The sequence below is a fragment of the Galeopterus variegatus genome, unplaced genomic scaffold (assembly GCF_000696425.1).
Source record: "Galeopterus variegatus unplaced genomic scaffold, G_variegatus-3.0.2 Scaffold4173, whole genome shotgun sequence".
NCBI lineage: Eukaryota > Metazoa > Chordata > Mammalia > Dermoptera > Cynocephalidae > Galeopterus > Galeopterus variegatus.
Window position 1 is genome coordinate 86,026 of NW_007730284.1, and position 17,314 is coordinate 103,339.

A 17,314-nucleotide genomic window follows, 5' to 3' on the forward strand; every position below is an offset into this window, starting at 1 on the left:
GGGGGGAAAAAAAAAAAAAAAAAAAAAAAACCCCCCACAAAAAAAAAAAAAAAAAAACCCCGGGGGGGGGGGGGAGAGAGGGCGGAGGGAGGGAGGTGTCAGTGATGGGCCATAATAATCATATACATTGTATATTGACAAAATAAAAATTTAACGAAAAAAAAAAAGAAATTAAAGATCTAAATAAATAGAAAGATGCCTATGTTCATGGATTAGAAGACAATATTGCTAAGATGGCAGTACCCCCCAATTTGGTCTACAGATTCAACATAATTCCTATTAAAATCTCAGCTGCCTTTTTGCAGAAATTGACAACCTTATCTTAAAATTCATATGGAAATGCAAGGGATCCAGAATATCCAAAACAATCTTGAAAAAGAACAGAGTTGGAGGCCTTTAATAACTTTACTATAAAGCTACTGTATTTGAGACAGTCTGGTACTGACATAAGGATAGACATATAGATCAGAGGAATAGAATGAGAGTCCAGAAGTAAATCCTTACATTATGGTCAATTGATTTTCAATGAGGGTGTAAGGACAATTCAGTGGCGAAAGAATAGTCTTTTCAACAAATGGTGGTAAGACAGGTGGATATGCACATGTGAAAGAATGAATTTGGACCCCTACCTCCCTCGTATATACAAATTAATTCAGAATTGATTAATTCAGAATTGATCATAGATCTAAGTGTAAGATTCAAAACTATGAAACTCTTAGAAGAAAACATGGGTGTTAATCTTCATGCCCTTGGGTTGGGCAGCAGTTTCTTTTTTTCTTTTTATTGTGGTAAATATAGGAAGTGGTTTCTTAGGCATGACACCTAAAACACAAGCAACAAAATTAAAAAATGATAAAGTGATCTTCATCAAAAGTAAAAAGTTTGTTTCAAATAATACCATCAAGAAAATTAAAAGACATCCCAAAGAATGAGAGAAAATATTTTCAAATCATATATCTGATTAAGGACTCTTATCTAGAATATATATAAAAAAGTTTTACAGTCAAAAATAAAATGACATGTAACCCAATTAAAGAATGAACAAAGGATTGATTAGATGATTCTCCAGAGAGGATGCCCAAATGGCCAACACATCCAAAAAAGAAGCTCAGCATCCTTAGTTGTTGAGGAAATGCAAATCAAAACCACAAAGAGATACCACCGTACACCCACTAGAACTGCTGTGATGAAAAAGACAGACAATAACAAGTGTTGGTGAGTTCAGTAATGTTCATAGTGGCATTATTCATAATAGGCCCCCAAATGGAAATAATCTAAGTATCTATCAATGGATAAATGTATAAATGAAATTTAGTATATCTGTACAATGGAATATTATTTAGCCACAAGAAGAGTGAAGTACTGATACATACTACAACATGGATAAACCGTGAGAACTGTATGCTGAGAGAAAGAAATCAGACATGAAAGGCCACATATTTTATGACTCTGTTTACATGAAATGTCCAAAATAGACAAGTCCATTGAGTAGATTATTGGCTTGGGGAAGGAGGGGTTGGGAGTGACTGCTAAAGGATGTGGGGTTTCATTTTGAGATGATAAAAATGTACTGGAATTAGGTAGTGCTGATGGTTGCACAACTTTGTGAATACAATAAAAACCACTCAATTGTACACTTTAAGAGTGATTTTAATGGTATGTGATATGTGATAAAGCTCTTACTAGGAAATCATGTAAGAAGTTGTTCAGGTTTAGTGATCTGCTTTTCATTAGTGTTCCTTGGGCTAAGGCTATGAAGCTATCAGTGAAACTCTGTAAAACACAATGGAAGTAAAGTGTTGCTAGATTTTTTTTAAAAAAATTTTTAATGTTTTGTATTTTGGCGGGGGGGTGTTGCTAGATTGAGTGGAAATTTCAATTTCTTCTTTCTAAATGAGCCAACATGTTGGCCACACCCTGTCTGTGATGCTGCTTTTCTCTCTAATAAGCTTGTTCTCTGCCAAGGTCTCTTGTCTCTGTGGAAGACCCTTTTTTGGGAAGCTATTATCTATATTATTATTATTCTCTCTTATTTGAGGTAACTGCCTTGATAATGTAACAGTTTGGTATGCTGATGTTGATTCAGCCTTGTGCATATGTTTAAATATTTTGCACTGGGGGGACTGGCTGGTTAGCTCAGTTGGTTAGAGTGTGGTGCTGATAAATATTTTGTGTTAGGAGAAGAAAAGTCAGCAATGTATAAAAAGTGAGATGTCTTTGGTTTTAATTAGTTTTTGCTTGTAGTTCTTCTTGGATGAATGAAATTGACATTATTCAATAAATATTCTATTTTGAGACTTTCAAATTATTTATCTTTTTACTTTTTAGAAAATATGAAAAGTAGAAGAAATTATTAAGAAGTTGGAAAAGTACTTATAAACCAGTTACTAAAAGGCTGCACTTTAATATTTTACATAGTCTATTTTTGTCTTTTTCTGTAAGTTTTTCACACATAGGCTGTATTATGTAATATATATATTTTAATACAATTTTACATCCTAATTTGATTAGTTAAAATTTTATTGCAGTTATTTCGCTTTTTTCACATAGACATTTCTTTTGAATAAGTTACAAATAAGAATTTACAATTCTTTTGAATAAGTTAAAAATTATTTTGTAAAATTAAAGACAATTTCTAATACATACGAAAGTAAAGAGACTAGTATAACAAATCCTCATCTACCCATCACCGAGCTTCAGCAGTTCTCAATGCATGTATATCTTGTTTCATCTTTGAGGGAGTTTTGAGGAGTAGAAAAAGAAGTAATTTCTATCCAGTATTATAAACCTGCCACAGAATAAGAAAACATAAAACTGTGTTCTACTTTTATAGTTCACATTTAGAGAAAACAAAATTTTAAATATCTAAAAAGATTTTTTAAAATTACTTCATTAAAATAGTAGTAAAGGCAAATACTAACCATAGACAATATCTTATCTGCTACCTATGTAGTATTTTTTCCCAGTTATTTTCTGATAGCATATGTAATGTTATGTTCAGTTGTCTTTTTCTGTTTGTTTTTGAACTTACTTGTCCTAACCAGCCTGTAGTTTTTCACAACATATTTTGTGTGGAATTAAATGATCCACTAACTCCATCTTAGGAAGTTAAGAGTTTCTTCTTGTTTACTTCATTATATTTCATAATATTTTAAAGCAGGTTTCCCTCCATTATAAAATGACAGTGCCTGATTTTTGAATACACTTTTCTATTTGTAATTATAAAAGTAATATATGTTTATTATAGAAAAATTTTAGAAAATACAGGAAAGCACAAAGATTAAGAAATTTGGGAGTTCTGGTCAAGATGGCAGTATAGACAGTTCCCAGCATCACTCTCTTCCACAAATAAACCAATTTACAACTATAAAAATGTAACATCAGCCACGCTGGGGCCACTGGAGCTCAGGGGAAGAGGAGGAGAGACCTATGGAGTTCATGAAGGCAGGAGAAACCATGATGAGAGAAAGAAAAAACTGCTTTGAGTGTTTCACGCTGTGGCTGCTTTAAGGCTCGAGCTGATGAGTGCATGAACAGAGGCCTGCAGAAGCCGCAGCTGTGAGCTTCAGATGGAGTTACTTGGAGGCGGCAGGGTTCTCGAAGAGGGTCTTGGCGATCCCCAGGACAGCAAGACCACTAATAGGGTTCCCATGGACCCACGCAGGAGCGAGGAGCCAGAACAACTGAAAAGAAGGAGCCATTCAGAGGCCGGTGAGTCATCGCAAGGGACCAGCACAGGGCCCGTCCCATGGGAAGTGTTTGGAGCATGGGCAGTGGGGGAGACGGGCCCACCGGGAGAACACTGGGACACAGCAAGGACAGCTGATCTTCCCTCCCAATCAGCGCAGGACCACTCAGAGACTGGTCAGGAATAAAGAATTACAAGGGGTGCAGTTTGATGAAAAGACTCAGGCCCAGATCAGAGTTTCTACACAACCCAGATCCACCGGGTCTCTGGAGAGCCAGAAGTACCTATAAAGTCAACCATTAAAATCTGAGCTGCACAAAAAGCCTTCTCTAGGGAAACAGCAGCAAAGCAGCAATTTACCTCAACCACACAGCTCAAGTACTGGTTCCCACAGGAAGTTACCCCATTTTAGAAGTAAGCAGAGGACAAAAAATTAGTTCCGGCATAGGCACACCACCAGCGCTTTGGGGCCTGCCTGGGAACTGGAGGCTTAGAGGCGGAGACTGTACCCCACTCTCACATCCATGTACACCGTGCCAGCGCCTCGGCCCGCCCGAAGACACAAGGTATGGAGAAGGGGACCAGACCCCCCTCCCACAAACAGGCACACCGCGCCAGTGCCTTGGGTCCCACCCGGGGACCAGAGGCATGGAGAAGGGGACCATACACCTTACAACCAGGCACAGTGCCAGTGCCAAGGAGCATGCAAAAAACATCACCTCCATGTGGCCCACCACAGCCACCACAATAACCATGGCTGCTGCTAAAGCTGCTAGATATCACAACCACCACGCAGACGGTTTGCCAACCACTGGAGTGCATTGACACAAGGAGAGTCACCAGCAGAGATAAAGAAAAGAAGAGGATGTCTCTCTCCACAAAGCCCATTTCAGAGTGACAGAAGAAGCATCTGCTCTATGATAATATTGGGGGACCTGATCACACCTCTCAGCATTGGAAAGATCATCTAGGCAACAAATCAACAGAGTAACCATTATTCTTTCAGTAGGAGAGAAGAAATCTAAGGTAATTAGTGGGGGAGGAGGAAGGAAAGGGGGGTGGGGAGAGTTTGGACAAGGGGCATAAAGAACAATTACGATTTGTAACTATATATGCTAATAATATTGATTCGAACAACATATCTCAATGTTGAACCCCCAAAATATGTATAATCAATTTTGGCTCAATAAATAAAATAATATAAATTTGTAATCTTATCAGCCAGAAATTAATGTTAATGATATTTTTTTCTATTTTTATAAGCTGCTTTTTCAGTGTAGTATGGCAAACCTGAATCTTTTATTCATTTTGGGCATTTACATTATGGTTGTATTTTGTCATGATTACATTGTAGTTATGTACTCACTGGACTGAGTGAGTGAGAGAGGGGGGAGTTAGTTTAACTGTTTTTTTTCCTATTGCAGAATATTCTTGTGATCACTTGATTAATTCCAGGTTTTAATAATCCTTTCAAGGTAAATAATTGTTTACCCACCCAATCTCCTGATTCTGCAATACAAAGATGACTTGTACAGAGTTCTCTGCAAGGGCAAAGCATTGTTGACCTTTGGTGCTAAAAACTGACTGTTGGGCCTTGTCTCTGTGCAGTCTTTATGTTCTATGTCTGACTGGTAATTTCTAGACTTTTTAAGAATTATTTCCAGACTTTTTAGTGTCTAGTATCACATCTACATGAGTAGAATTTCTATTATCTGTTGATTGAGAAAAAATATCAAACTAGAAATAAAAACTTAGAAAGACTTTTACATTATCTTTGCATTTAAAAAATTCATAATGCATATAGATAAGCTTGAAAATATGAATATGAATGCTTTCTAAGTTCATGGATATAGTTTGGTGTGTATATGGAGTAATTTTCAGACATCTCCTTAATAACTCTTTCCTCTCACCCCAGGGGTGGGGTCATCGGTGTTTACAGGTTGAGAACCAATATTCTGGCCTTTCCAGACTGGTTGTTTTCCTCTGAGCAGGCTACACTCTCTTGTATTTGTGTTTTGTCCATATGTATTTGCACATTCCTTTTACCTGAATTGTTTTCTGCTTCTTCTCTACCCTACTGCTTAAGAAGAAATGGAAATCAACTCATGACTGCCAAAGACTGACTGTCTTGGATTTTCAGCTCAAACAAACTTCATTCTTTGGACAAGTATTTCTTGAGTGCCGTGTCTGCAATAGTCACAGTTATAGGCATTAGGTGAACAAAATAAACAATATTCTCACCTTCTTGAGGCTGACAGTCCTGTGGGAAAATCAGACAATACATAGGTAAACATGATAGAATTGCAGCTTGTCCTTAGTGCTTTGAAGGAAGAGAACAGGGTTCAGTGACAAGGGATCCCCCTTGTGTGGTCTTCCAAGGTCTCTCTGAGATGATGACATTTAAGCTGAAGCCCAAAAGATGAGAAAAAGACAGCCAGGTCAAAGTCGGTTAAAGGAGAGTATTTTGGGCAGAAGGAACAGCACAAGCAGAAGCCCTGGAGTGGTAAAGTGTTTGCAACCAAAAGGAGGCCAGTGCATATGACTGGAGCTCAGGAGTATTTGGTGTGGAGATACAAATTTGGGTGCCGTCAGTTTTTAGGCAGTTTTTAAAGTTATGAGAATGGACGCTAATCATTTTGGAGTGAGCAAAGTGAGAAGACGCGGCACTGGATTGAGCCCTCCAACAGTTAGAGCTCTGGAAGTTAGGTAGAGAAGGCTGAAGATACTTGAGTAGGGGCAGCCAGAGAAGTACAGAAAGGCATGATCATTTGCTTTCGCAGAAATGGGGAATTTTTCAAGAAGAAAGGGTGCTCAACTTTGGAATGCTGCTGAGACATGGAGTTAGTTAAGTACGGAAAAGTCTTCCTTGGATTTGCCAACATGGCAGTCACTGGTGATCCTGACGACAGCAGCTCTCATGGAGCGGGCGGGGGGAGTTGGATCAGTGCGTCTGTGGATGAACAGGAAGTTCATCGGGGGAGCTGACTGGTGTAGACAATGCTTGAAGAAGCTTCTCTGTTAATGGTGTCATTGATGAACGGCATGTGAGCTCAAGAGAGGGTCTTTGTAAGATGGGTGATTTAGAGGACATTTACAAGCTGCTGAGAATGAGCCAGGAGAGAGACTGCTGATGATGGAGAGCAGACACTGGAAGCTTAAAGGGCTAAGGATGCAGAAAGAAGGAGGTGTTGTCATGCACATGGGTGTTGAAGCCACTAAGGAAAATGAGGGGAGACAGGGAGGGAGCCAGGGAGGCTGGAGTGAGAGTCTGCAGTGGATGAGGAAGAGGGACCTGCAGGCTGACAAGTGAAAGCAGGGGCTGGGAGAGCTGGTGCTGCAGCTGTGTGATGTTAGGCACAGGACCCGTCCTTGCAGTTCCCAGTTGAAGCACTGCTGGATTCTCTCAGGCATTTTATCTTCCTTCCTCTGCCGCCTACCGTACCTTTTACAAACCTCTGGTTTAGGACATGTCTCCATTCTGTGCAACTGTTTGCATTTGTCTCTTTCTTCTTCCAGGCAGTGACCTCCTTGAAGGCCTTGACCAAGTCTTAGTTTCTGTGATTTCTGGTAGTTAGCATAGTACCTGTCACACCAAAGGCACAGAGTAAATGCTTGTTCACTGAGTGAGTGAGCCTCAAAATGACTGGGTCTATGGGAGGGAGAAGAAAGAGAAAGAACAGAAGAACAGTTACGAGTAAGAAAAGGGACTTATTGCTGGAAGGGCATGTCAGTGTCTTTCTCTATTTCAGATCATATTGTAATTGTTAAGAAAATCATCCCAATGCAAAAAGGTTGTCTTATTGATAGAGACCTGCTGCTTTTGACTTAGTGTGGGTATATTCTGCTAAATTCTGGCTTCCAGAGTTGGCTTTTAAAGTATCATACTCTCCTTCTACATATTTTCCAGGAAGGTTTTCAATGTGATTCAATAACTGGTGCTGGTAATTTAAATTGTACTTCTTGATACTTTGAGATGCAATATTGTTTTATTAAAGCTTCCTGGGCACTTTATTATTTGACTTCATGTTTCTTAATTCTCTGCTTCTTATGCCCCACATGCTATAGCTATTTAATATTTTCATGTTTCAATTAGTAAGTGCTCATGGTTCAGACTTCCAGCAAGGCTGTAGTATAATGGAAAGAACACAAACTTTGGGGCCAGGCAGATCTGGTTTTGAGTTACTACCCGACAGTTACTAGCTTTAAAACCTTGGGCAGGTTATTTTTTTGTTTTTGTTTCTTAAAGTTAGTTAAAACCTTTCTGAGCTTCATTTCCTTATGTTCAAAATGATAATGATGATGTCTACCTATTTCATAGATATCTTACTGTGCCTGCCTTACAACACTTCTTCGCACAAGTTTCCGCCCCCCTTATTTTGCCTATGCTTTTTTCCCCTATTAAGTGTCATAACTAATGGTACATATCCTATCCACATTTTAAGATAAAGCTCAAGCTGAATCTTGTTTATATAGTTTTAACTTGGTCATTTGGGAGTTTCTCAATCCATCCCTTCTCTGAATTTTCATAGCACTTACTCATACCCTTTATTTCACAAGTACAGTATTTTCTGCCTTTTAAATCTACTAATTGTGCACCTTGTGTTTGTGTTTAATTCTTACATTGATAAGCTTTTTGTGAGTATGAAAGGTTGGAAACTTTTTCAAGTTGAGTCATAGCCTAATTATTTTCTTTGTATCTTCTTTTTTTTTAAAAAAAAAAGATGACCGGTAAGGGGATCTTAACCCTTGACTTGGTGTTGTCAGCACCACGCTCACCCAGTGAGCAAACCGGCCATCCCTATATGGGATCCGAACCCGTGGCCTTGGTGTTATCAGCACCGCACTCTCCCGAGTGAGCCACGGGCCGGCCCCATTTTTTTTGTATCTTCTATAGTGAGATGTGATATTTGATAAGTTGATGAGTAAATAAAAGTAATTGAGATATTAGACTGGTAATGGATAAACAGGGGATAAAATATATTTACCCCAACCATTTATTCATCTTTTCTTATTGTGTGTTTTTTCATTCTTGTTGAAGCTGGAATTTTGAACCTTCTTCCTGTTGGCCTGCAGCAGTGTTGGGCCATTGTTCTGGTAAAGGTTCCCCTGTTAATTTCTACTTTCCAGGGTGCTATAACGGAGAATGAGTAGGACCATTGTCTTCACCTTTTATTGTTTTGCCCCTATAGACCAAGATGGAAAGGTTGAGATGGTTGGAACCTGACTACTGTAGAGGGGACAGAGAATGTTGATGGTGGGGAATGGAGAGGCCTCTTTCAGTTAGGCTTGGGTTTGGGCTTGGGCTTGGGCTTATGCTTGGGAAGAGTTGGGGAATTTTTTCAGAAATACCTGAAATGTGTCCCTTTTTTCAGGTGATTGAAATAATGACATTTAGTATGTTTTATAGCCTTCATAGAGAGACCTAGCTAAAAGAAAAAACTTATCCTGATAAAGAATAAAAAAAGGTGCTTTATAGTTCTGTCCTCATCTACCATTTCTTCTGTATCTTTTTTACGTATCTCATGTTCTTTTGGAAAATGTGTGAAAGTTGGACTTTTTTTCCGACTTAGAAATAATGCTACATTCTGAGCAATTTCCGATGTCAACACTGATGTAAGGTAATCCTTTTCTGTGTAATGCCACTTTCCTGAATACTGATTGCAGAACTGACGACCGGGATTGTAAACAGGCACTGCACTCGTCCCTATCTCATTAAGGGTAGAGGCTGAGTCCTGTTCATTCTCCTATCCGGTGCCTTCCATTATGTCTCGCACTTCGTTGTTCTGGTTTTGTTTAGCTTGGCTATAGGTAACCTCTGTGACTACTGGTTGTGGGTTAACTTCAGACCTCAGTTTCCTTGTTTTACTCTTCCTCAGTGGAGAAGTCTGGTCAGGATGTGGGTAGAAGGAAGAGAATTTTACTTTTTCCTCCTCCTAGTATAATGGAAAGAACACAAACTTTGGGGCCAGGCAGATCTGGTTTTGAGTTACTACCCGACAGTTACTAGCTTTAAAACCTTGGGCAGGTTATTTTTTTGTTTTTGTTTCTTAAAGTTAGTTAAAACCTTTCTGAGCTTCATTTCCTTATGTTCAAAATGATAATGATGATGTCTACCTATTTCATAGATATCCCTCCTCTTTATTTTCCTTCAACTCCAACTCCTCTTCCAATGCCTTTAAATCTTTTTCCTTTTCTTTTTCTAGTTTGTTTATTTTCTAAGTTTTCTGCATTTTTAAATATATGGTTTTTTAAAAAGTATTGCTATATGAAATTTTGTCTTTTTAAAAAATTTCTCTTTTTATGATTTAATTGTAAATGCTTAGAAACTCTTCCTAGGGGATATAGATAGGAGAATACATAAATTTATTTGCTTGGGTAGCTAAAAATATTTCTAAAGAATACACAGGAAACTAGTGACATTATTTGCTTTTAGGGAGGGATACTGGGTGGCTGGGGGACAGGAGTTCGGGGGGAGGTCTTGCACTTTTACACCTTGTGAATTTGGAACCATGTGATTAATATTCCCTAAATACCTTTGAAAGCAGAGATGGAGAAAACACTCAAACGCATGGGGAAAAGGTTACTAAAAATTAGTCTAATAAGAATAAGTGTAAGAGAGAATGGTCAGTTACTTATTTTTATTTTTATTTGTTAAGAAGAAAAACAGAAAAGAGAGAACCCAGTCAGCTTAATGCCTAGGGGCTTCCAGTCTCTTTCATTCTTTGGGTTTTGTTCATATGAGTTTGTGACCTACTTTTGATTGTGCTAAGCCTGTATTGCATATTACTTTGGAAAACGATATACTTATTTGTTAGAAATCTCATGATTCTAACTGAGGGGGGAGGTTTTCTTACAATATGTATTTTAAAAATCACAGTAGAGAGACTAGAACGGATGGGATCTTTCCCAGTGTCTGCTTAAGGAATGGAGACTTTGCGCTCTTGCCTGGTGCTTCCTAGCTAAGCATGAGACCTGACCTCCTTTCCTTAAGTCAAAACAGAACTAGGCCAGACTTCTAATAATAAGTAGGGATTTGAAAGTGGGGAAAGGAAACTCAGTGGCCACACAACTTTGGAAAATTACTTAGCTTTACTTTACCTCAGTTTCTTCATCTATAAAATACAGATGTTAATACCTACTTTAAAGAGTTGGTTGAAGAATTAGAGGTTGAAGAATTATAGCCATGTGCTACATAATGACATTTCTGTCAACGAAAGAACATATATACAATGGTGGGTCCCTTAAGATTGTAATGGCTGTATCATATAGCCTAGGTGTGTAGTAGGCTATACCATCTAGGTTTGTGTAAGTACACTCTGTGATATTCCCACAGTAACAAAATCACCTAACAAGGCATTTCTTAGATTGTATCTCTGTCATTAAGCAGCACATGACTGTGTATGTACATCACCTGGCATAGAACCTGACACCTTGTATAGATGCTAAACAATGATGTTATTATCATTATTATTAATTAGTGTCTGTTGATCTTAAGCCCCTGGAAGGAGTAAAGGATATGAGATTCTTTTAATTGAGGGTGGAAGAGAGCTGTTTAGGGGAAGAAGGAGTATGTCAGTTATTTATTGCTGTGTAACAAACCACCACAAACTTAGTGGCTTAAAACAACAGTGAAATGTTTTTTCTCATAATTCTGTGGTTTGACAGCATGGTTTTTCTATTTGTTTCCTTAGATTTATTTGCATAGCTGTGGTCAGATGATAACTAGAATGGGTAGATGGTCCCGATGGCCTCACTCATGTCTGGTGGTTGCTGCTGGCCGTTGGTTGGAGTGTTGGTTCTCCTCCACGTGGTCTCTCATGTTCCAGTAGACCAGCTTCCTTACAGCATGGCAGTCCCAGGGCAGCATTCCAAAAGACATGCTCCAGTGCTTGCATATCAAGTCTCTGCATTTGCAATTGCTGATTTCCCACTGGCCAAAGCAATTCACAGGGCCAAGCCCAGAGTCACTTTGGAAGGAACTTAGACTCCACCTTGGTTGGGGAGGAGTAGCAAAGAATTTGTGGCCATTTTTAATCTACCACAAGCCTGATACTTGTTTGATCTGCTTCTTGGGCTAATATTGTCACCATAAAATGTTATATTGGTTTCTATAGTTTTCCTGTATCACTGATACCTTCTTTAGTCCAATACAAGAGCTGATGAAAGAACTGGAGATTTAAAAAAATAAATAAAAATTGGAATGACGAGTAATAGCTGCTTTTATGTATTTGAAGATCTTTTCTGTGAAGGAGGAACTAGTTCCAGATGGAAATGAATGGAAAGCAGGCATCTCCTCATTTTAAGGAAGGATTACTCTGTGAGATAGTAAGTCTTGTTGAGTGCCATCTCCCCCCTCTCCCCTCATCGTTAGACTAAGCAGAAAAGTAGAAGATAGGTAGTCGTATGCCAGGGCTTTGAAGGAGGGTTTTCCTCATTGATGACTTGACTTATGTGAATCCTATTGGTATTAAAAGTCTATGCTTCTGTAACTTGGAAGGAGCATCTTTTTATTTTGAGAATAGGGATGGGGATAAAATGGTATTAGAAAGGGAGAAAGTGGCTGTGTTCAGACTAGAAGAATTCCCCTACACAGAAGTTTAATTTTACTTGACTTATAAGACTGTTTCACCCACCGGAACCCCTGAAAGTTGGGATTTAATGATGAAGAATACTTGTATTTATCAGGGAGGTGCTGTATATTGAAGATATGTTTCCTATTGTTCTTCTTACTTGAAAATGAAAGGAATTGAGTAATGGTTTTAAGAGAGAAGAAGGTGAAGTTGGAAATAAATGCGCACAGTTGCCCCAGCAGCTATAGATTAACTAGACAGCTTGTACAGTTTTTTGGTACTTTTCCCATATCGTTTTGCCCTACCCAAACAGGATTTTGAGATCTGATTTTATAACAGAACACCAGGCCCAAATGGTGCTATTTTCAGCCGAAAATACTGTGTCAATAATTGATCAGAATGTGAACCTGTTTCCTTTCTCCTTTTGTCTCTCCCTTTTCTTTGTTCAGGGGAGGAGGAGGCAAGGGCTACTACTCACCCCATTGTAAAGCTATTGAGCGAGAAGTGCGATGCTTTTGACTTTGGTTAATGTGACCAAGCTGGCCACTTTGGTCAGTGGTGTTTCTAGGGAGCCTGCCCCATTTCTAGTACTTGGTTTTTTAAAGAAGACAGAGTAAGGCAATAAGCTGCAGTTCCTACAGTGATTCAGACATAGAATAGTGTTAGATTTTTGGTGGGAAGCAAAATTTAAGCTACAAATAAATATGCTAGCTAAAGCAGAGGATTGCATTCCTGACTGGTGCATTTACAAGCTGGGAGATTGTGAAAAACATCAACCCACCGTGTAGCTCATTGGCTCTTTTTTGGTGATTTGATGTTCTTCCTGATAAAAATAATAATTATGTTATTCCGATATGGTTGCCAAGCATTCATGCTTCTCACTCCACTTGTGATTATAAACAATTCTGCAGCATGAATTGCTTTGTCTTTGATTTAATGTTTCATAACATTTGAGTGTTATGTTATCTGTGCTGATTTGTTGTTCTCTTCTCTTACTTTTCAGAATGGACTGCTGAATTATGAAGTATTTCAGACCCAATAGTAGAACATCACTCTGTCACTCACTCCTTTATCTCCTACTAGTTATTTAAATTGGACTTTTAATATCCTACCAGCTGCTCTTTAGACACACATGGTGCATTGTTGCCATTCCCCGGATTGCATCTTTGAAACACAGGCTCTGAGTAACCTTCAGCGAACAAAGAGGCAACCTCCCAGATACGTCTACTGGGAGGGAGTCATCCTGACTGCCCTCTAGCTTTTGCTGCATCTGTATTTGAATTCCACCATGGAGCCTCGCATGGAGTCCTGCCTGGCACAGGTGTTGCAGAAGGATGTGGGGAAACGACTGCAGGTTGGCCAAGAACTTATAGACTATTTCTCAGACAAACAGAAGTCTGCTGACCTTGAACATGACCAGACCATGTTAGATAAACTTGTGGATGGACTCGCTACCTCTTGGGTGAACTCCAGCAATTACAAGGTAAGCTGTGCTTTAGAAGGCACTTTTGTAGGTGGCTGGGCTGCCTTGGTGGATCAAAATTCGTGCTTAAAAAAATCCTTTGTGAACAATCAGCATGAGTCCTTGGCTTCCGATATGACACTTGTTCAGGTTGTGTCTTTTGGATATTTCATTCCAGAACACGTAGAGTTTTCTTTAGTTTTGTTGGAGGAAAAAAAAAAAAACCCTTATCCTTATCCACTCAGAGAGAAAGTCAAGTGAGCAGATAAGGGGAGGCTTTTGTGTTGGGAAGTTTACAAGCATTTGCAGCCTTGAAATTAAAGTGTATATTGTGTTTTGCAGGGAATAGGTCATGAGACCTTGGTGAGTGACCCTTTATAAATAACAAATGTCTTCACTGATTTCCTCAGTGGGATCAAATTGGTAGTGGGATGTAGAGCATTTTACCTTCAGGTCACTGTTTTGAAGTCAGCCCATGTACCTGGCCAGAAATAGTATGGGTTGTCAAGGATTCTACTGTGGCTGATGTGTAGTGGCCTAGAGGATATCCTTCAGGTTCTAAGTTCAAGGTTCTTCATGTGCTCTTGGCTGGGAGTAGAGGGTTGGGGTTGGGGCAGGGGTGGGGTCCCAAGGCCCAAATGAGTTGTGAAGGTTGACCTTTTAATAAACCAATCGCCCCCACCTTTTAGTTTGCCAAGAGGGTGGGCTCTTTGGATCAAAGTTAAGATGGAAGAAAGGGTGGGAAGTTTGCATGACTGCTGATAGGCTTACCAACACAGAATCTTTTGTGTTTTTTTCATTGACTCAGTCTTCTGAGATTGGTTCGAACTTGGAAACTAGTGCCTACGAGATTCCTTTGTTTGCTCTAGTATAAACTCTTTTCTAAATACATTAAACCTCAGTCTCCTCTAAGAATGATCGGGCTTTACACTCATTAAGGGTGTTATCTAGGGCCCTAATATTTCACTTACAACTGGATATAAAATCGATCCTATCTGTCTTTGAAAGCTGAGCTAAACTTCTCTTTCATTCATCTGTTCATTTAGCTGAAGGTAACATTTGCTTCTTATGTGCTTTGGGTTGGTGCTGGATGGCGGGAGTGTTAAAGAGATAAGAGGTGATGGAGAGTCTAGACATTGCCTTTTTGAGGACTGTGAAGTGACCTTGTCTGTTTGCATCACAACTTCACCACTTTTTCTGTGTGCATATTGGATGCTTCTGGCTGAGAATAACCAAAAACTGACTCAATTGACTTAAAGTTACTCTAAGGAAGTTTACTATCTCAAATAAGTCCAGTAGTAGTTAAGTCCAGGAAAGGACCATGTCTTCTTGTGTCTTTCACTTGGGAGCAAATCTTTCTCAGAAGCTCCCCAGAAAACTTTTCATATACCACATTGGCCAGAATGGCTTTGCATGCCCACCCCAGCACCTCTGGAAAGTGGAATGGATATCCATGATTGTTTTCAGCTGTCATGCTTAGCCTACTGGTCTTAGGTAGGGTTCTAGCTTCCCCTGAGTGAAGGATGTGGCCATGTGAAGGAGGGAGGATACTTGAACAGTATCAGACTCCTGTTATGAAGGAGGAGGTTGGTGATTGGTCTGGGGTAACATGGATGTTAAGTTAGTAATCTGTATAGTCTGTTATACTGCATGAATTTTTGTAACCTCTTGAAGCCTCAGTTTCCCCATCTGTAATGTCAGGATAATCAAGTTATGATCATTAAGAGAATGCATATAAAGTTATCACACATCTGCCACATAGTAAGCATGCAGACATTAGCTATTGTTATCAACACATGGTTCATGTCTTCAAGGAGCTCATAGTCTGGGGGAAGGGGTGGGATTGATAAATAAATGGTTACAATACAGTATAGTGTGTGCAATAGTAGAAATACACAGAATTCTGTGGGAAGACAGAAGAAGAAAGTAGTAACACTTCCTAGAGGATTTCAGAATTTTTTTTTTTTTTTGTGTGTCTTTTTGTCTTTTTTACTGACCGGTAACGGGATCGCAACCCTCGGTGTTGCGCCCGTACCGGGGACCGGCAACGGGATCACAACCCTCGGTGTTGCGCACGCACCGCGCTCAGCCAGTGGGCGGGAACCAGTCTCCACATGGGATCCGAACCCTCAGTGGGAGTGCCACCGCACTCCCAAGCGGCGCACTCTCCAGTGCGCCACCGGGCCGGCCCAGGATTTCAGAATTTTGAAGATTGGGTAGTTTGTCCAGAATAACATTTGCAGAGTCACAAAGGAGTGAGAGATTAAGACTTGACACTTTGTGAAGTAATTCTTAAGTAAAGACATCTTGATGTAAAGGAAAGTCAGGAAGACAGAATGAGTATATTCGTCCATTTCTGTTGCTTATAACAGAATACCTGGAACTGGGGGATTTGTAAGGAAACAAAATTTATTGCCTACAGTTTCGGAGGCTGGGAAATCCAAAGTGTAGGGACCACAGCTGGTGAAGGCCTTGGTGGTGCAACAGCAACACAGAGTATCTCATTGCAAGATGGTGGAAGCAGAACGAGAGACTCTCTTGTTCTCCTTTTAAAGCCCTCAGAACCATGCCCATGACCACCATTTATTCATCCATTCATTAGGGCATGGTCCTCAAAATCTAATCCCCTCTTCAAGGAAAGCCCAACCTTTCAATTATCATAGTAGGATTTTCCACTCTCTTAACATTCACAGTAGGGATCAAGCATCTAATACATAAAACTTGGGGTACACAATTCAATCCATATCATGGGGTTTACTACCAACTTCTTTGTAACCATGGACAATTCAGTTAACCTGTTTGTGCAATGCAGATGTTAGACTAGATAATTGCTTGGGAGCCCTCAAGCTCTAACATATGACTTAATACAGATGGTTTTGCAGTAAGGGCCATGTATTGTGGTTCTGATCTTACACAGTGCTGAGCAGCAGCTCCCTCATTTGTAAGCTCTCTGTGGTGACAGCCTGCCTTGTTCATAGCTGGAGCCAAGAGCCTGGAACATAATAAGTGCTTGACAAACACTGGTTACATGAGCAAACTCAGGAACAAGTGTTGCTGGTTAATTTACTGAAATCTGAAAACTTATCTTTTAGGCCCCCCATCCCCTTTTCTTCTTAATCCTAGATCAAGATTTCTCATTCAGAGCCTGAGGTACATTTTAGGCTTTATTTGACCTTTTTTATATAATATGAATTGAAGGGATTAGCTTTTTATTACAGTAAACTTTGAAGCTTTGCTTCTTGAAATTTTTTATATTTTTTTAAATTAAGGGCTAAAAAGTAAGAGGAGAAGGGGGAAGTAATTTTAGCCTTCTCAAACAGTAGTATTTGTTGTTATTCCTTTTCTTAGCAGGGAAGGCAGATGAATGCCAGCACAGTGTCTTATTTTTTAAAATATTTGTCTAGTGCTTGAATAACTTTACATTTGAGTATTTCTTAATGTGATAGACAAATTTGTAGGTGGTATTAATTGCATTTTAATAGCTACCATTTATTACTTGCTTATTTTGTGTCAGGCATTTTATCTGTCTTACCCCAGTTAGTCTGTATAACACCCCTGCAGGATAGATAATGGTATCCTAATTTTATACAGGAG

General features: G+C 39.4%; 1 protein-coding gene across 1 annotated transcript in view; it reads left to right on the plus strand.

The window, feature by feature from the left end:
- The window catches only part of LOC103602500 (CLIP-associating protein 1-like), a gene marked incomplete at its 3' end in the record, with an annotated part of 123,122 nt that overhangs the window by 18,724 nt on the left and 87,084 nt on the right, over positions 1–17,314 (plus strand). Inside the window, exon 2 of the mRNA XM_008586912.1 lies at positions 13,262–13,741. Coding sequence (XP_008585134.1) covers positions 13,547–13,741 — 195 coding nt within the window. The remainder of the gene's footprint in view (positions 1–13,261; positions 13,742–17,314) is intronic.